General features: G+C 37.0%; 1 protein-coding gene across 10 annotated transcripts in view; it reads left to right on the forward strand.

Annotated features, from left to right (window-relative positions):
• ryr1b (ryanodine receptor 1b (skeletal)) overlaps positions 1–20,992 on the forward strand; it is a 102,393-nt gene that overhangs the window by 829 nt on the left and 80,572 nt on the right. For 8 of the 10 annotated variants that reach the window (XM_074679029.1, XM_074679034.1, XM_074679035.1 and 5 more), the window contains exon 2: positions 2,868–2,941. In XM_074679029.1, the coding sequence (XP_074535130.1) occupies positions 2,894–2,941 (48 nt within the window). In that variant the 5' untranslated portion in view covers positions 2,868–2,893. Of the gene's footprint in view, positions 1–2,760; positions 2,942–20,992 lie in introns of those variants that run through there. The other 2 variants (XM_074679031.1, XM_074679030.1) reach the window with 2 other exon arrangements.

A 20,992-nucleotide genomic window follows, 5' to 3' on the forward strand; every position in this document is an offset into this window, starting at 1 on the left:
TGGTTAGGTGTCTTGGCTAAATCTTGTTTTTGAATTTGTGCCCAGTCAAGATACAGTCCAGGTTCAGTCCTTAAAAATCAATAAAACATCTTTCTGATAACACAGAAAACTGTTGTTATGTGTTAGCTTAATGAGAGGGATGCTAAAATTAGAGCAATGCTTGCAGAATTTGGTATTTAAAGCCAAGATACTCAAAAATTTAGTTTTACTTAGGAAAGTGAAATGATTTTGTGTTATTATGGAAGTTTTTTGTTATTTAATGGCAAGAAGAAAACAGCTTTCAGATGCCATACAACCACCGCCCGTTGGTGATATCACATTACAGCCAATGCTAAAAAAAGTTGCTAAATGCTAAATGGGTTATAGACAGATAGATCCAGCCCCTAAAATGTCAGTAGTGCCATAATTATTAATAATATATTATTTTATTCAAGTAAAACATATTACTAAAATGCTAAAATTGAGAAAAAAATCAGCTCTACAATACAGGAAGCCTACAACATTAAGAAATCTTAATGAGTGAAGTTTTTATATCCACATGAATCAGGTGTGTAGTTGTTTTCTCCTAAATGCAGTGGTCTTTATGGTAGAACAGTGCTCTCTGCTGCTCGACCCCTTTAAGCTCCATTTAGTGGTCAGTTGGTGTAACTGCAAGTAGATTTTCCCTGACTCTAAAATGACCTGCTGACAGCCACAGTAGTGGACCCCCCAGCTGACATTTCCATAGACCGTAAAAAAAAATAATGGTTGTCATCTTGCTCGGCTCGAAGTGAGGTCTCCACAAAAACTGCTCCCCCTGGTGGCTGGCTGCAGTTTAGGTTAAAAATCCAGCCTTCCAGCCATTCCAGATGGGCTGTGGTCAAACTTTAAAAAATTAATACTCCTCGTAGAAACGTTTCTTAAGTCTGATTGTTGTGGTGATTTGAAGACACCATTTGGCTGTCTTGTATTCAAGTCCTCTTTTTTTTCTGAAAAGTTTTGTTTTCATTAGTTTTATGAGGTTAAAAACGAGGCTTTACGTAACATTTAACGATGATTGACAGCTGCCGTTCACGTGTATTTTTTTTCGAAGATTGTAAAATATGTTGGGAGGTAGAGTCAAAACATATCCCGTCAATCCCTTGATTCCAAAAGAGCCTTTGAGGTTAAAATAGAAGAAAACATGAGATATACAGTAACATCTAAGTGATAGTATTATTCTGTTTCTAATAATTTGTAAGTTATGATCAACCATGTGTCCACTAGGGATGGGTACCTTTCACTTTTGGAAACGATACGGTACCGATTCCTGGTACCTGTCAATCCGTATTGGTACTCAATGGTACCAATTTTTGGTACTTTTGTGTGTTTAAAACATATCCATTTGTTAAATAATAAAATGTACATTCTTTTCAATTTAATATATTTATTCTTCAGTATATAACCTTCTGATGCTGTGTTCATGTCCAGCATGGAAAATCACCTACTCTTCCACTCCCTCACAGTCACAAGGTTGCATTCAGGTACCTTAACATGGTACCTTTTGATTTTAAGTTTACTTTTGAGAGAATTCAGTCGGTATCTATAGAAGTACAAAGTTTGGTTCCCATCCTTAGTGTCCACTGGAGAGGACATCATGCAACACCAAATATATTTACAGAGATCCAAAACAAAAATATGTGAAAATATGTGAAAATGTTTTGCAAAACAAGATAAATAATTATTCAAAGAATAACAAAAGAAACATCTAATTTATTTTTAATTTTTAATTTATTTTTTGATATTTAATTTTATTTCTGCTGAATTTAGTAAGCTGGAGTAGACAGGTCTGTAATTTTATGGACAAAATCAATTATTTGAAAAAAAAAAAAGAGTATTTTTTCACGCCCAAAAACAAAAAAAAATCAGCTTAGACTCTAAAAAAAAATATTAGTTGTTTGTAACATTTCCTAAATGTTTTTATTCTCTTATTCTTTTTTGATTAATTATTAATATAATGTTGTCCAAATCAATATTTTGAAAGCATTTTTTATCTTTATTTTATTTATGTTGATATATAAAAAATATAAACATGCAATATAAATATAAGAAAAATCTGATATTAATGAAAAGGAGCAGAAAGAAGAAAATCTTGTTGTATCTCTTACAAAACGTTACCTAAACCCCTAAATAAATACACACGCTAAAAAAATTACAAAACAGGAATTTGTTTATTTCATTTTGCAAGTCATAATTTTCCTAATAACTTATGCCAATATATTTTAAAAAATCTGGTTAATGTAATAAAAAACTCAAAAACCTGATCCTGGAGGGTTTCTGTGAGGGTCACTTCTTCCCTTTGAGGAGTTCAGGTGTGTGTTGGAGTGTGTGCATCTGTTCACTCCCCGATGGCCAGTCCTTCCCCCACTTTCCTTTTATAGCAGCAGACATGTGGAAGGAGGGCCAGGAGGTGTGTGTGTGTGTGCGTGTGTGTGTGCATGTGTGTGTAAAGGAGTGGCCCACTTCTACAAACATGGTGGCACGGTGGGATGGCAGCAGTGTATATGTGTAACAAGGTGCCTGCCCCTCCCTCCTCCTCCTCCCTCCTCCCCCCTCCCCCCTCCCTGGCTCATCTGCGGCTGAGGGATGCAAAGCGAGAGGGAGGAGAGGAGTTTGGGAGAGCCTCGCCTCCCGTCACTCTCTCTCACAACAGCGTGAGAGCCACAGGACTCATGCTGTCCTCCTGCACACCCACACACACGGGAACTGAGTGAGAGACAGAGAGGGGGAGAAACAGAGGGGTACAGCAGACAGGAAGGAGGAGAGAAAAGGAGGAACAAGGCAGATAAATCAGACAAAAAAAAAAAACCTGAAGGAGGGACACTGAAGGATTTTTCTTTTCTCCTGAGGAGCTGCGAATAACCCTCGGAGAAGGATGGCAGAAGGGGGAGAGGGAGAGGAGGAGATTCAGTTCCTGCGAACGGTGAGTCCTGCTTCTTTTCCTTTTCTGGAGGGCGAACCTGCTCCGTCTGCTGGAGAGGAGTCAGGGAGGTTTAGGGCTAAAGGAGGTGACTCACATCTGATCATCCAGGATCTACACTTTAAAAACTTTTCCTCTCTGGCGTTGGATATTTAAAGCTTACGTATAGTTGCAGATTCAGCGCTGAGGCCCACTTCTGTATATAGTTGACTATTTTTGCAGCGCCCTGAATGTGCCATGACCCGCTTATTAGTTGCTCCCTTCAAACTCGGTAATTGATTTCTTTAATCTCTCACAAGCACGAAAATGTCGAGGTTGTTAACCTTCATTCTGTGATCCTCTTTGTGTTGTTTTAACATGTTCCTCTCATTGTCTGGTCTGATCTTTCCCACATATCCATCATGTTAAGAGCTTAAGAATAGTTTGGTAACAGAGTATGGGTGAATATATGAGAGAGCACAGTGAGATAGACAGGGGCTGGTGCATCTGTTAGCATCGTTATCTATTTTTATCTGAGGAAAGTAGAGCCTGTCAGTGTGGGGTGAGGAAGCAGAGAACCCAGCTACCCAGATCCTGTAAGGGGACAGCTGGCCCAAAGGCTGCATGTCTTCCTTGGAGAAGCCAGCACACGGTCACGGTGTAGAGAGATCCACTTCAGACTCAGAGGGCCACGACCCTGAAAACAACTGAGAACAGCTGAAGTTAGAAGAAAGAGCTCCACAAACCCCAAAAAGTTTGTGGGTTTTTATTTCTCTATTTAGATTTATGAGGATAGTTTTAATAAAAAAAAGTGGATATATGCTTGATTTTTTAAGATATTACTCCCACAGGAGATTATATCTTTCCAAAACGTGTGCAGCGTTAATCACTGGTTTAATTGGTTTTTAATGGCAGCTTGTGACAGAATAATTACCAGCACTTGAAATCATTATTTCAGGAGCATAATGCTAAGTTGTGAACAGATTGATATTCAGATCTCTCAAACCTGGAGAAACACACTGCAAAAACTGAATCTTATCAAGTGTTTTTGTCTTATTTTCAGTCTTAATCAATCAGTCAGTCTTTATTTGTATCACGCCAAATCACAACAAACCTTATCTCAAGACACTTGACAAAAACATTTACAGGTTAAGACCCGTTAATATTAATAAAATTTGGTTAACAGAAACCCAACATCAAGAGAAGATTAAGACTCTTATCTCATCTTAACCCACCATGAGTACAGATCTTTGCAACATTTAGCAAGGAAAAACTTACCTTTAACAGGCAGAAACCTCGGACAGAACCAGACTCATGTTAGACAGACATCTGTCAGTAGATAATTTATTTGTAGACTTAATAACTGACCAGTCCAGAAAAATGTCTGTTTTCAACTTATTTAAAGACAAAATGAGGTCTGAATTGCTTGTAACAAGTTTTTAAAAATCTGCCGATGAAGCAAGAGAAAAGTTACTACTATTAGGACTTTATTCTAGTTTTTACGACAATTTTCAAGCAAATTTTCCTTGTTCCATCTGACTTTTTTTTAATTGCTACAAACTAGGGATGCACAATATCAGTATCGGCTGATAAAAGCTTAAAAACACATTTATCGGTATCGGCAGATATGAAAATTTCTGCCGATATGCACAGCCGATAATGTGCTATTCAGTTAAGATTATTATTATTTTCCATCTGAAAAATAAGCTCCTTAAATAAAATGTAGCACTTCATTTATTTGCACTGCAGAGCTCTGTGTCTGTCACCAGGTTGTTACAGTAGCTCTAAAATAATCAAATGCAACTTGGTTATGTTTAAAAATGCATTGTACATTTAAAGTTCATGTGATCTAAAGAAATTATTTTTCTGTATTTCAATACTGAATGTCTTGAGTTTGAAAAAATAATACATTTCTTATTTATGGTAAAATCAAATGTTTTTTTTGTCTTGTTTTATGTGTGTTTCTTAAACAAATAAGCCCGTCACAATTAGAGTAACATATAAATTCCAGTACAGGATAGACTTAGCTTTCTTTACAGTGAAAAAAACAAACTAACTTGTGATCATCGGTATCGGTCAAAAGGGGTTTCGATATATCGGCATATCGGCAAAAATCCAGTATCGTGCATCCCTACTACAAACAATTCAGACCTTTTTTTGTCTCTAAAAAACTTAAATAAGAAATTTTCTGGACTGACCAGGTGAATGTGGCTCATATCAAGTGTAACAAGAAAATTTGTACCTTAAATAAGACAAAAACACTTGATAAGATTGCGATTTTTGCAGTATGTTTCTCCAGTTTTAAGAGATCTGAATTAGACATCCACCGATTGATTGATTGATTGGTGCCGACTTCCTTAACTTTAGGGGATCAGTGATCAGCCCATCCATTTATATGAAACTGATCTTATATACCTCCAAGAAGGTCGGACAGCCAGCTATTCTTGCTTTTTGCTCTGAGACTAAAACTCAGGACACTTTATTGGTTGTTTAAGTTAAAACATAAAGATTTTATTGTTTCACAGGTAATTTTCAATGATTTTCAATAAAATGAGATTGGAACATTGAAGGTATATGCTGTCAGTTATAAAAAATGAAAAATTAAAATCTGTATCGGCAGGTCAGGCTTTTTAAAGATCAGTGATCGGCCAGAAAATTGCAATTGGTGCACCCCTAATTTCAAGTTATTTAAAGACAAAAATGAGGTCTGAATTGCTTGTAACAAGTTTAAAAAAATCTGCCAATGGAACAAGAGAAAAGTTACTTTTATTTAGACATTATTTTAATTTTAAGCAAATTTTTATCAGTTTTTGTTGTTCCATTGGCAGATTGATTTACCTGTTGTAAGCAAGTCAGACCTCATTTTTGTCTTTATATAACTTGAAACAAGACATTTTTCTGGACTGGTCAGGTGAATGTGGCTCATATCTAGTATAACAAGACAACCGTTACTTAAAATAAGACAACCACTTGAAAAGATTTCAGTTTTTTCTTGTGTGTAATCCATTTTTAAGAGATCTGAATATCAGTCTGGTGACATTATGCTACTTATAAAATGATTTCAAGTGTTGGTATTTATTCCGTCACAAGCTGCCATTAAAAACCAGTTAAATGAGTTGTAAGGAAGCACCATACAACCTTAAGTTTGTTTTGTTAGGTATTCACTTCTTTAAGAAAAAACTATCTATATCTATATATCTATCTATCTATCTATCTATCTATCTATCTATCTATCTATCTATCTATCTATATATACATTTTTTTAATTTTATATATATATATATATATATATATATATATATATATATATATATATATATATATATATATATATAAATTAAAAAAAATGGGGGCAGTTGTTTGTTTCACTTTTCCCTTCTCTCTAATTCGAATCTTCTTCTCTTTCTCTTAAGTTTTAGCTTTTTTTGGATATATATAACTTATTAGGGGTGCACCGATCACAATTTTTTGGCCGGTCACCAATCACCGATTTTTAAAAAAGTCTGACCTGTCGATACCGATTTGGGCCGATACCTATTTTTATCTTTTAATTTTTATAACTGGCAGCATATACCCTCAATGTTCTAATCTTATTTTATTGAAAATCATTGAACAATACCTGTGAAACAATAAAATCTTTATGTTTTAACTTAGACAACCAATTAAGAGTCCCCCAAAATTAAGAAAATTGGTATCTATCAATTGTTGCATGTCTAATAAATAAATTGCTTGTTTGTCTTGGAGAAGTCAAATGTTTTAGTGAAAGGGAAGAAAATTGATAAATTTTTACAACACAGATCCATGTCGCCTCAATTTTACTTCCAGTTATTTAGGCGAAGCAGTAATCATAGTAGTATATTTATTTTTATTTATTTTATTTATTTATTTTATATTTATATATTTTGTTTGTTTGTTTTTGCTGTTGTTGTTGCTACTGCTGTTTTTTAAATAATTTACTTATTTATTTATTTATTTATTTATTTACTGTCATAGTTAGGGGGCACATTTTTCTGACACCATATCACTTACAAAAAATGTAAACTATTGTCATCCTTAGGTTGAATTAAATAGATTTGTATTGAATGTTAAAAAATGGTGCCAATAAAAGGCATTTACAAAGAAATAAGACAAAAACACTTGATAAGATTTCAGTGCACTTCTCACGTTTGTTGTGAAGAAGAATGTAAACAGTTTCCTCTGTGGAGAGTTTATTTCTCTTAAACTAAAACTGTGATCAAAGGATAAAAAAAAGACTAATTTTCCAGTTTATTTTGTTTGGTAAGCCTTGATAGTACAGTTTCTTGTGAATCCTCATCACAAGGGTTGAATGTTTTCATGTTTTTATCGCTCGTCTTAACCAAAGATGGGATGAAGCGTTGCTGTTTCTCCTCTGACTTCTTCACTGTGGCTTTAGTTATCCATGGAAAATTAGTTCATACTCAAATTGCTCGGCTTGCATGATGGGCAGGATTCCTGTCAAGCTTTTGGAGTCATCACACGATATCCCAAAGACATCACAGAGCGACACAGCTGTTGCTTTAATTACAAACTGATAAACAGAGCTGTTTTCTCCTCTTGTCTTCGTGCTTTGAGAGGCTGAACTCTTTGGATGCCTTCAGTGGGCCGGTCCTCTCTCAGTTAGGATGAAACTATCACACACCATCGCTTCAAACGGAAAAACAATGCAGCTCTATCTGAATTATTAATGTCTCGTGCACTTCAATGGGTTTAACACCACCAGGTCTAAAAATGTGTGTGATGTTGTTCACGAGGCTCGTACAGTCAAACTATCATCCAAACGGTCGGTGTGATCAGGCTTTTAATTAGACGCCGGCGATGGCAGACAGTGTGTGAGTCAGCTGTTTCTTCTTCTGGGGTTTTTTCCCTGGGTTGTGTTGGATGTGGGAGGTGTGAGGGAAGTGGTTCTTACCTCATCCAGACCAGCTGGGGCGGCAGACTGTGGTCATATATTAGCTTTGATTTAATGCTTTTACAGTCAGAGAGGTTCACAGACAGTTTGGTTTTTTAATGGGGGTTGAGCTCAGTTGGACTTAATGCTTTAAAGCAATGAACGTCAATTGGAAGAGCTTTCTGTCCAGCCCCCAAAACATTACTTGGGTGAGGAGAAAAACTGTTACTTTATTTATTTTTTAAAATCAAATGAAACAAACAGGCTTTGATGCACTTGTTGCCCTTTCTTGTTCAGTTGAAGTTGTGTGAATAACTTTTGAATAACCGTTGGAGTTTTGAGGTTTCAAAGTAGAAATGTTTTTCTGGCTGAAAAACCTCTGACTGTTCAGGATATGACTCTTTAGCTTGCACACTTTTTTTTTGTGGTGACGCCTCAGATTATTTTCTTTAACAGCAGAGACAGTTTGGTTTCAAATGAAGCACCCAGGTACAAAGTTACATATCAGTACGTTCTTTATCAAAGCTTTTCTGATTCAGTTTTCCTCTCAAGGCTCTTTGAGGGAGACTTTTTTAAGCTTTAAATCTATTTGGATAGCCTTCCTCATGCTACAGTTTTCCACAACCTCTGACGCTGCATGTACCAAGATGGACAGCCTCACAAGTATGAAACCTAAAATATTCAGTCGCCCCCTGGTGGCTAACTGCAGTAAGTACAGGTATTATAAGTCCCTTAACACTGACAAATACTAAACAATTTCATTAACACTTAAAGAAAACTATCATTAAATAACATGTTACTAAGGATAAAATAATAATTTCATGTATCAAGACCCAAACTGCTGCCTGCTCTAAGGTTTACAGGCTTGATAAAATACATTTTTCTTCTTCTCAAGCTTAATTTTTGAGAGCATGATTTCTCCAAAACAAATCTAAAATACGAAAATAGTACACAATATGAAATTGTTCCTTTTAAAGGGGCTGTAAGGAGTTTTAAAGTGATCTCGAAAAAGTCTCCTTTCTAGGTATATGTCTGATAGTAATCCACACTTTAAATGAGATTATCAGCGCCAATACAGGTTATTTTGAAATATTACTTAGTAGGTTCTTCGTAGCACCATGCTAGCTTGCTGTGATTAATTGTGTAGTGATGGTGGACACTGGAGCCAAACTGTCAGACAGAAAAAGGACAGAAGAGCAGAAGAAAGATAAACAGGAGAGAGATAGAGCACGAGCTAAAGGCTAACACAGGGGCTAAACTGTTTGTGATAATGCTGATTCCAAATGAAGAGTGAGGTAACGTTAGCTCTGCTTGGTAGATTAGCGCTGGTGGGACATAGCTAACCAGGATTCATTAACGTTACACATTACTGACAGTAAGCTTGTTGTCATGTTAGCCTACAGATACATTGTGGCACCAGGCTGCTAGCAGCGCCACATGTAGCCAGCTACGGTACAAACTTACATTTACTTGATGTCACGTTTCAAACCGTAGCGCTAACTGTACTGATAAATACCTTACCTTGTCGTGTTGTGTCTGGTAAAAAGTTGACTTGATCAAAGAAAATCTGTTCCAAAACAAATACACGCCTGGTTAAAAGTCACATCTTTACGACAGTGTAGGTGAGACTCCGGGCCAGGAGGTGGCGTTGCAGCCCTATCAAAACAGATCCTTCTCATAGCATCTTTTAGTGAATTTAAATTTTTCTGTTTTAGAATTAAATACCTTTTTTAAGTATTATTATTATTATTATTATTATTATTATTATTATTATTATTATTATTATTGTTGTTATTATTATTATTATTATTATTATTGTTATTATTATTATTATTATTATTATTATTGTTATTATTATTATTATTATTATTATTATTATTATTATTATTATTATTATTATTATTATTATTGTTATTATTATTATTATTGTTATTATTATTATTATTATTTTCACTTTCTCTTAATAATAACACCTGTCGTCAAAGTCCTAACTTTTCTTTTAAAATTCACAATTATTATGATCACTATTTTGTCTTATGTCCCTTATTAGTGATCATGAGAGGTGTTAGGGTGTCTGACGTTGCATTTGTGCACAGTGATGTGTTGTTATGTGTTTAAATGTGTTTGATTAAGGTTGTTAAAATAATTAAACAACAAAATATTTTTTGAAGAGCAAGAATTAGATTAGAGCTGTCATCTGTTGCCATTTAAAACACCTTTTAAGAGGTTTTCTTCACAGTTAATGTCACTACTACTTGTTAATTTGCTTGAGTTATCAGAAGGACCTTGAGTTCAACAGAGAAACTGAAACTCTTCAGGAGTTTTTCCAGGCTGTCGTCCTCCAGCGTAGTAACCGACCGTGTAGGAGTTCCTGCAGTTTGAGAAACCTGTTGTAGTCTATTTGAGGATGGAGAGTGTAACCTGTCGGCAGCTTTATTTTTATCCCATTCTCTGTGATTTTAATGTTTTTTGGATCCCTTACGTAAGAAGAAAGGTGCCCAGAGGACAAGGATAACTTTGGCAGTGTTTGTTTCTCACCGGTGTTAAAAGAGGAGGAGAAAAAGATCCAACCTTTTGAATGTTGACGCAGTCTCAGTGATAGAGAAAGAAGGCAGGCGTTTATCACACATTTTGCTCTTCCTCAGCACTTCCCTGGTGATTGTTTTCACATCACAAAGGCCACACACAAACCACTCAGCCCTGCTGTTCGCTCATACTCTGGGTTTTATTGTGTATTCTAGCACCGCCTGCTCTGTAACCCTTTTTTTTCACACTGAGTGAAAGCTGTACAGTCAATTGATGTTGTGGCTTAGCCTTGGTTTCTGCTGCACAGTTGCAGGTCACCTCTCCTCTCAAACAAAGTGGGTGCCCTCGATTGTGGTATAGGTTTCTGGTATTCAATATCCGGCCTAAAAAACACAGTACGAGCACTTCAGCCCCCACGTTTTCCGTCGAGAGGCTGGCTTAGCTTGCAGAAGTGAGCAGTCTTTCCTCGCCTTTCAGGAAAAGGAATCCACTTCCTGCTGAGATTAGCTCAAAGGTAACACAGAGTTTACACATCAAGGCTGCTTTTTTAGCTGATGACGATGTAAAGCTGTGTCACAGTTTCACAAAGCCGTAATGTGGCGTGAATCACACAGGCAAAAGTTTGAAGGATTGTTCAACCCACGGTCTATAAAAGCGGTTTCTTTTTATAGTGTGCCACTATAAGAGCGCGCGCTCAGGAGGGAGCAGCCAGAGGAGTCAGTGCCCTACTTGCCAGCATCCTACGGGAGGTTTGGTGTGCAGATGTGTGATCCTTCAGTGTGTGACAGTCGGTTGTGGCTTTTCTGCAGGTCTGCTGATGCCAAACAGACTTTCTCCTGATTTTATTAGCAGCCATGTTGACAGGAAGCAGTGATATGATGGTTTCTATTCAAATCAATCAATATCCAAACAAAGGTGTCTGATTTCTTTCAACAGATACAACGAAAGCAGAGAGATAGAGCTCTCACACTCACCGGCCACTTTATTAGACACACCTGTCCAACTGCTCATTAACACAAACTTCTAATCAGCCAATCACATGGCAGCAACTCAATACATTTAGGCATGTAGACATGGTCAAGACGATCTGCTGCAGTTCAAACTGAGCATCAGAATGAGGAAGAAAGGTGATTTAAGGGACTTTGAACGTGGCATGGTTGTTGATGCCAGAGGTCAGAGGAGAATGGACAGACTGGTTGGAGCTGATAGAAAGGCAACAGTAACTCAAATAACCACTGGTTACAACCGAGGTCTGCAGAAGAGCATCTCTGAACACACAACACGTCCAACCTTGAGGCAGATGGGCTACAGCAGCAGAAGACCACACCGGGTGACCCTCCTGTCAGCTAAGAACAGGAAACTGAGGCTACAATTCACACAGCAACACCAAAACTGGACAATAGAAGATTGGAAAAACGTTGCCTGGTCTGATGAGTCTGGATTTCTGCTCCACATTCAGATGGTAGGGTCAGAATTTAGCGTCAACAACATGAAAGCATGGATCCATCCTGCCTTGTATCAACGGTTCAGGCTGCTGCTGCTGGTGTAATGGTGTGGGGGATATTTTCTTGGCTCACTTTGGGCCCCTTAGTACCAACTGAGCATGGTTTAAAGTCCACAGAAAAAAAAGAAGAAAAAGGAAAAAAAAAGGAAAAAAAAAAAGGAAAAACAAGGGGGGACAAAAGAAAAAAAGAAAGAAAAAAAGGAAAAGAAAGGGGGGACAAAAGAAAAAAAAGAAAGAAAAAAAGGAAAAGAAAGGGGGGGAGATAAGAAAAAAAAGAAAGAAAAAAAGGAAAAAAGAAAAAGAGAAAAAAGAAAAAAAGGAAGAAAAAGAGAAAAAAGGGGAAAAAAGAATAAAAGAAAGAAAAAAGAAAAAAGAAAAAGGAGAAAAAAAGAGAAAAGAGAAAAAAAGAAAAAAAAGAAAGAAAAAGAAAAAAAAGAAAAAAAAAAAGGAAAAAAAAAGAAAAAAAAGTCCACAGCCTACCTGAGTATTGTTGCTGACCATGTCCATCCCTTTATGAGCACAGTGTACCCATCTTCTGATGGCTACTTCCAGCAGGATAACGCTCCATGTCATAAAGCTGGAATCATCTCAGACTGCTTTCTTCAACATGACAATGAGTTCCCTGTACTCAAATGTCCTCCACAGTCCCCAGATCTCAATCCAATAGAGCACCTTTGGGATGTGGTGGAACGGGAGATTCTCATCATGGATGTTCAGACGACAAATCTGCAGCAACTGTGTGATGCAATCATGTCAATATGGACCAAACTCTCTGAGGAATGTTTCCAGGACCTTGTTGAATCTATGCCACCAAGGATTAAGGCTGTTCTGAAGGGGTCCAACCCGGTACTAACAAGGTCTACCTAATAAAGTGGTCGGTGAGTGTAGATATTCTCCACTGATGACTTTGTTCATGTTTCTTGACGTTGGTTTTAATTCCAAACTAAGAAAGTACCTTCTGTACTTCCCTTAAATAGATGCCTAACAGTTTCTGGCTCTCATTTCAAACGGCACAATCCGCTCTGCTTACATTACAGCAAACATTACAGTGTTTGTGTATCCACTAATTTAAGCGCTAAGTCCCTGCTGTAAGACAATAATCTGAATGCAGCGTGTGTATCGTCCTCACAGCCCCTGATCAAACAGGAAGTCCTGCTCAGATTTGTAGATAACAGCTGATAACTAACAGGGGGTGAAGGGAGCAGGCAGAGCAGGGCTTTACAAGTGCTGAGCCCAGGAGATGAACACATCCACAGGAGGTCACACACACACACACACACACACACACACACACGTCCAGCACCTGTTAGTCTAGCCACAGCAGTTTACACAATAAACAGGTGGTCTGGGCTGCTCTCGAAGGCACGAGATGTAAACAAAGGAAGGAATCCTTCAGAGGCAATGTGCGGCTAAAGACACAAGTGTTATGTAAACTGCCGTGTGTGTGTGCATGTCTGAGTGTATATGGAATCCGTGTGTGTGTGTGTGTGTGTGTGTGTGTGTGTGTGTGTGTGTGTGTGTGTGTGTGTGTGCATCATTAGCATTGTCACATTACATTAGGAAAGATCCACTATTATTCCTACCTAAAGGTTTCTTATTTGTGTTTTTTTTTGTGTCCTCTCAAATGATAAATGCCTCACAGTGAGGTGATTGTTGCGGTGGCGTATTTCATTCACCCGAAATAAAAAATCCTCCTGTTTTTTTTTCAACATAAATTTTTCATAAAAACAGGAAAATCAAAAGTAAATATTTTCTCTATTAACAAGATAGCGTCTTATGAAAAAAAAAATCTATAATAAATAAACTCCTGTTTTTATGAGATAGTTATGTTGTAAAAACAGGAGGATATTTTTTCCAAGTGAATGCAATTTAATGTTATGGTAAATAAAAGTGAGAGACACATTATTAAGAATAAAGTTTACAAAACAATCTAAAATCTTTCGTTTTAACAATGTTTTCCAAACTTTTCTTTACGTTTTCTTGTTTCTTGTGATGCTGTAGTACACTCACAGGACGTCGCAATTTCATTTCCTGGTAATAGTGATCATTATTTCCCACTTTGATTTAACGTAGGCTAGCATTATTTTGACTTAATGGTAGTAAAAATGAATCAGCTGGGGGGTATTATTAGAGGACCACTTGAGGTCCAAAAAATATGTTCTATCTAAGTTTTTTTTTCTTGACATTTTAGTATTTAAGCTTCATCAGCATGTTAATTTCTGTTAATTTCAAGTCTCTGTACAGTATTTATTAAGGTGCTTCTATTGTCTTTTATGTAATTAAATTAAATTAAATTAAATTTTATCTTATTTTGTTTTATTTTATTTTATTTTGTTTTGTTTTGTTTTATTTTATATATTTTTAGATTATTTTAGTTGATATTTTATGTTTTTATTTATTTATTTAATTGATTTATTTTGTACTATCTTATTTTATTATATTTTATTTTGTTTTGAATTCTTTTATTTTATTATGTTTTATATTTTATTTTGTTTTATATTATTTTATTTTATTATATTTTATTTTGTGTAAGTTATGTTATTTTTTTTTATTATTTTACTTTATCTTATTTTTGCTTTTTATTCATTTATTTATTTGATTTTTATTGGAAACACAATCAGAGGAAATACATTGGTATAAATTCAAAATAAACAATGTTCTCTTTTTTTTTCCTTCAACAAAACCATGAAAAATTGTCTCTGCATTCAAAGAAAATTAATAAAAATAAAACCAAGTTCGTGCAATAAGATAATTAAGTAGATTGTTTTAGATAAAAAAGTCACCTAATAAGGAAGTGCTGAAACATAAACAAGTGAACAAATCAAAGGGAAAAGATCTGAGTCTCTTTGATGTTGTATAAATAATCTCTTTCTTTCTGTTAGCAAGTTTTGTCATTGAAACTGACCCTCTGCTTAAGAAACAACTTTCCTTATTCTGTGAAGTAAATGGCTCTTTCAGAAAAAAAATGATATTTGCTCAAAAATCATTTATTTCAACCAGTTTTCCTCTAGATTGTAGCAGATCATCCTCTCTCAGAGCACAGAGGCTGTTTAATGTTTGATGCCTCACAGTTTCCAGCAATTTAACTGAGCTGTGGGTAATTAAGGAGTGTGTGTGTGTGTGGGCTGTCAAAACACAGTGGGTCAACAGATCTCAACGCTCTAACGTCTGATTTGTTAACTGTCTCTGTCGACGCTTCAGTTTAGTTAAATACTGTGTGATCAGGCGTCTCTGTGATATTATTATGTGATTTTTAAACATATGTTTGTTCTTATGTGTGAAACTCTGCATAAATCAACGTGATTCAAACTGTCCGCTGTGGGATTATTAACTCAAACTCAAAGCGTCTCTTTCAGGAAGTGTTTGGCTGAGTTTAGTTAAGCATTTTGCTCATTGTTAGTACAAGTTATCAGCTTGTTTTCCCGTGCTTAAATCCTTCCCTGTGGGCAAGAGAGAGTCTTTCTTCCTCCAAGTTAGACTCCTAAGTACCTCAAGTAAGACCTCTAAGTATCTGCTGGTCAGCAGAAGGAGGGAATGTGATAGTGACAGGTGCAGCCACCTAAAATAGAAGAGGAGTGGAAGGGGAAGACCCGGAGAGGAGAAGCAGAGGTAGTAGTGGAAAAGAGAAAGAAAGAGAAGGCTGGGGTAAAATAATGAGAGTTTTGTGAGAACGTTGAAAGATATAGAGTGTGTGGAGTGAGTTCAAAGAAAGAGAAAGACAGCAGCAGGACAGGAATGTGTAAAAGACACGGCTCAAAATGTTCTCCACTGTCTGCGTGCACAGCAAAGATTTATCTGCACAGATTTAATTCAGCTCTACAGTTTTCTGTCTCAGGCCACTTTTATCCTCTGCACATAATCTGCATGATCTGTCATCCATACCTCATTAGGCTCAGAGACGAGACAAACAAGCAGAGACGCTTTCACGGGTTTGTAATGATCCTGAATGGAGCTCAGGGAGGAGCAAAAGTGAAAAAATGTGTTCTTTTGTTTCATATTCTATATGACTGACAATGATACAACTAAATTCATTTATTAGCAAGCTTAAGCTGTAATGAATTCTTGAATATTAAGGTCACAAAAAAGTTGTGACTATTTTTTCAACATTAATCCATATTATACTGACACTATATCACAGTTCAGACAAAAATTAAAATAATTGTGGCACAAAAATCCCACTTAGCATGGTAACACGGTTGACATTTTCTCCATTTTTTTGGCTCTTGTGCTAACTGCAGATCTTGAACATGGCACCACCTAACCTCCTTCCCCTCATATTTTTGTTTATCTTCTTCACATTAGCTTTTTTTTAAAATAATATTTATAATAAGAACACCAAAAAATGTTGGTAAAACAGTTGATGAACAATAAATGCGCTCCATGTACAGACAATCATTCTGATGTAATATTGATGAGGAGAAGTTAAACTACGCAACACTTTTTACAAGGTTCCCACCAAAAAGGATGTGATTTCAGCTGTTTTGGGTCATGTGACTTTGGAGCAAACCATTGCTGATATATAGGGTTTCTTAAACACACCTTTTTCATGTTTTAATGAATATTTTGAGCAAAAAACTCTGAAAATAATATTCAAAAACATGTATTCTAGTGAAAGTTTTGAAGTGCATACCTGACATTTGAGAAATCAGAACAAAGAATGCAAATTCCAACACATGATTTGCATTTTTAGCTGAATAAATTATGAAACCCGTTCACTTTCAGTATAAAATAAAAAAGAAATATCACCAAAATGACAAACTGTAAAATTGGTCATTGCTTGAAATTAGTACTTAGTAAAATTGATAAGTACAGAACTGATCAAAATCTTAAGACCAATTGAAAAATTGCTAGAATCAGAATCAGGATACTTTATTGATCCCTGAGGGGAAATTTCATTTCAGTTACATCCCTTTCAACGCAGCCACACGCAGCCTTACTTATATATGATATGCATTTTGCACATTTGGACCTTAATGAGGTTTTAGGTAAAACAATATTCAAATATAGCTGCATGCAGCAATGACGGGCCCTCGCCCCGCGTAAAATGTATTGGGGCAATTTCCAAGCGGCCTAAGTGCAGCAAAATGTGCCTTAGCCAAGAGCTGTGTGTATGGATGAGGTTTGGCCCCGCCAGCAAGCATACATGGTACATTGGAATCCTACTTGATATGATTAGTGTCCAATAGGGGGAGCTGCATTATTTCTGTGATGCATGTAAACAGCAGTCAGGAGTGCGAGTGACTTCATGTGTGTAAAATTGGGAGCAAATGTTAAAATGAATGTTATAATAATCTCATTAATTTCCAGAGGGTGGCGCTATTGCAGTAGCAGAGATGTGAGGTTATAGTAGTGTTGGGGGATGGACTTTCATGGTGTGTGTGAAGTTTGAAGGAAATTAGACCTTAAATGACTGAGTTCGTACTACTTCCTGGACATGAGCTGATTTGTAATGCTTTATGAAGGCCTGACAGACATTTGAAAGAAGAATGAAAAAGAACATGTCAAAAAATGAAGAAGGTATAAATGAGAGAGTAAAAAACATGACTTCCTGTTATCAGTAAGGGGCGCTGTACTGTTAGATGAAAAGAAGTATATGGATGTGTTGGGGGTGGGGCAGTTAAGATGTGTGTGCATTTTGGGCCTGATCCAACATTGTACAAGAGAGCTATTAAGATTTTGATGAAGCGGCAAAATGGTGAACTATGGCGGCCATTTGTGGCCGAGCCATACAAGATAATAACAATTGTATTGTAAATTTTCATCTTCAATGTGTGTAGTTTCCACATGCCAAGTTTGGAGTTCATCTTAGTGGAAAGCTGTGAGTAGTTCATTGAAATACATAGCTTATAAACGTAATTTTGGCAATTTCAGGCCATTGCCATCAGGAGGCGTTGTGCTTTCAGGGGGGAATAATGACATGGCTGCGTCTGGGGCTTAAGACTGAACATGTGTCTTGATTTTGGTGCAGATCGGACAGAGTTGAAAAACTCCGAACTTTGAGCCCGTGTCCTGGCAAAACGGAAAAATATTCTGTAAATTTAGCTATGATTATTAATGTTCAATGTGTGTCGTATACACATGGCAAGTTTGGAGTTGGTGTGACAAAAGCCCTAGGACTAGTTCGTTCAAATGTGTAGGCTACAAATAGTCAAAATCCCAAGTTTACGTGCTAATAGCGAAGTTCGTGTTGAGAATTCACGATAGTCATAAAGTTTTTTGTTCATCTAGGCATGCTTGTTACAGCCACCAAATTTCAGGGCTGTAGCTCAAAGCAGACCAAGGGGCTGCACTTTTCAGCCCCTAGGGGGCGCGAGGGAGGATGAATTTTTGTTCAGACAGTTGAATCATAAATTTTTCGCCGAGTTTGAATTTTGAGGCTAGGTCATTTCGCCTTTTTTTCAAGGCAAAGGCACGCAAAATGGCATTATTCTCGCGGAAACAAAGAAGAAGAAGAAGACGGAAGAAGAAGAATAATCCCAACGGTTACAAGAGGGCTTCGCCCCCCCGATTCTCGGGGGCTCGGGCCCTAAATATACAAAAGCAAGAAGGAGGAGTGCGACAAAAAACATTTGGAACTCTTGTAATTAAAAATTGAAATTTAATAGGTTGTTTATCCCCTGATCAAAAGTTTAAGACCACAGGATTTCAAAGCCAAAATCTGCTCCAAATGTTCGTTTTCTGTCAGGCATTCACACGGTCATGCCCTCCTGATGGCTAAAGCTAAGAAGCTGTCTCTTCTTGAAAGTGGTCGGATCGTCGAGCTGCAAAAGCAAGGCATCTCGCAGCGTGCCATTGCTGCTGAGGTTGGATGCAGTGAGACAGTCGTTTTCCATTTTCTGAAAGATCCTGACTATTGTGGAACAAAAAAATTTCACCTGGGTTGAGCCGGAGGATCCGATTGGCTGTCCATTGAGACACAGGACGGTCCACGACCAGGGACAAAGGTTTCAAACACAACTTTGCCAGGGAGCATCAAACATGGGACATTGAAAGGTGGAAAAAAGTTTTATTCTCTGTTGAGAAAAAATGTGAGTTTGACGATCCAGATGGCTTCAACGATGACATGACGAAGAGATCCCACCTGAGATGTTTTCTACCTGGCAAAGTGAACGATGGAGCTACTCACCGTTCTTGTTTGGAGAGTTTTTTTGTAATTTTTTAAACTATGGTCTTAAACTTTTGATCAGCTGATAAACAGCACATTTTAGTTAACTTGTTTTCAAAAAAATACTTTTCCAAAGTGCTTTTTGTCACACTCCTCTTTCCTGCTTTTGCATACTGTAGCTCTACTTAAAACCTCCAAAGATCTAAATGTGCAAAAGGTAAATTTTTAGCAGTTTTCAACTGGTCTTAAGATTTTGATCAGGTCTGTATATCCCTAATTATAGAATCACTCGGATTATTTCTGAAATGCTTTTGAAGAGAAGAGATACTGGACTCTAGTTTTTGGCTTTGCTTCATCAGTTTTTCTGTAGATTGTCCAGAATATAAATCTGTAGTCCCTCTGAATCCTCCCCCTGATGCCTGGAAAGAGCTTGAAGACTTTACACCCACCCTGAAAAGATGTTCAAGCTGTTTTTTAGTCTCTCGAAGAGGCGCTGCATGCATGCTTCAGAAAGTGGGATAAATTGTGCAGAGCCAAATCTGCACCTGAGGACACTTCAGGAGGTGGTTAAGCTGTTTTCAAGGTGACATGAAGATTTAAAATCTTATAACCTTGAGTCTGCAGAGCCAGGTGATGGGATTGATGCTTTATTAGATCATGAAAAATATCAGATGAAGCTTTAGAACGGCTGAAATCAACAAGAGGAAGAGGTATTTTTCTTGCAGCAGGAGGAGGAAGGGCATCACGGAGCTCGAGGGACCGCCGTCTGTGGTGGCAGATGCTGATAGTGCACCTGTACGTCCTCTCTTAGATTTCAAAGGGAAACCCCGTCACCGCTCTGCACTCTGCCGTATTGAACTGTTTCTGTCCTCCTCCCACACGCTGTGCAATGTGCTATCCCTCACTCTTTTTATGTCTGCAGGAGTGAAATCAATGTCCGGGGGTTTCCTGCATCAGCACGCTTTAATCAGAGCATCGGACAAAAGTCTGGACCGTGACGACAGAATGAATATGGATTTTATTTAATATGGGAGGTTTGATTACCAGGCAGGCTTTCAGGGGCACAAAGATGGAAATTCGCTGAATTTAAAATTGGGAATATGTATAAAAAAAGGTTGTAAAAACATTTTTTTTTCAAAGTTGTAGACTAGATTCAGATAAACCCCTCCACAGCTTTGACTGCTAAGCTCTATCTGCACCTTGAGTCTGTGCAATTTTGAGGAATAATGTTCTTATATTAGTGTGAAAATATTAGAGACTAAATTAAACAGCGGTTTGTCAAAGAAACGGTTGAAATAAAATACACAAGTTAATGGTTTTTTAAGTGTTTAAGGACAGGTTTAATGCTGCTGATATAATTAAACATTTCTGCTTCTCATCCCCCTTTGCTGTCAAATATTAAAGTACAGCAGGTCTGTTAATACAGCACATTCCTGCAACGATGCAGCTTAAAGTGATTTACACAATGCATCAAAACAAATAGTTACTCTGCTGTTAAAATAGTTAATTATTGTTAATATTGTAAAAAAAAAGAGAATGGTGGTTTGTATTACTTTATTGCCATGTTAATCTTTAAGTTTCATTTTCGTTGGCTTCACCGTCAGAGCAGGAATAATGTGTCAGTGACTGAGTTTCTTTAGTGTTTATGGATAGATTTATGTTTCACAGATGAAAGTGAACTTATTTAAGCTAATTTGGAGTTTTGTGTGTTTATGTTTCAGGTTTACAACCTATTTGTATATTTTGTTTTGTGTGCGTGACCTGGACAGTGTTCTGTTTCCTGTTTTGTTTTGTAATTCTTCCTCCCTTTGATTTAGATTTACTTCCTGCCCCTGTGTTTCCCTCCTGTCTTGAGTTTCACCTGTGTTGATCCACCCTTTGTGTGATTAGTTTCTGTGGTTCTTCAGTTCTTTATCAGTTCATCTCTGGGCCTGTATGCACGTCCAGTCATTAGCAATGAGAATTTTAGATTTATTGGTGGTAGACCCAACCATTACAGGCGCTCACAGGCAGCAACCTTACCTTTATCAT

The sequence above is a fragment of the Halichoeres trimaculatus genome, unplaced genomic scaffold (genome assembly GCF_033239565.1).
Source record: "Halichoeres trimaculatus isolate MK-OKI-2021-1 unplaced genomic scaffold, fHalTri1.1 fHalTri1_scaffold_9, whole genome shotgun sequence".
In the NCBI taxonomy this organism is placed as follows: domain Eukaryota; kingdom Metazoa; phylum Chordata; class Actinopteri; order Labriformes; family Labridae; genus Halichoeres; species Halichoeres trimaculatus.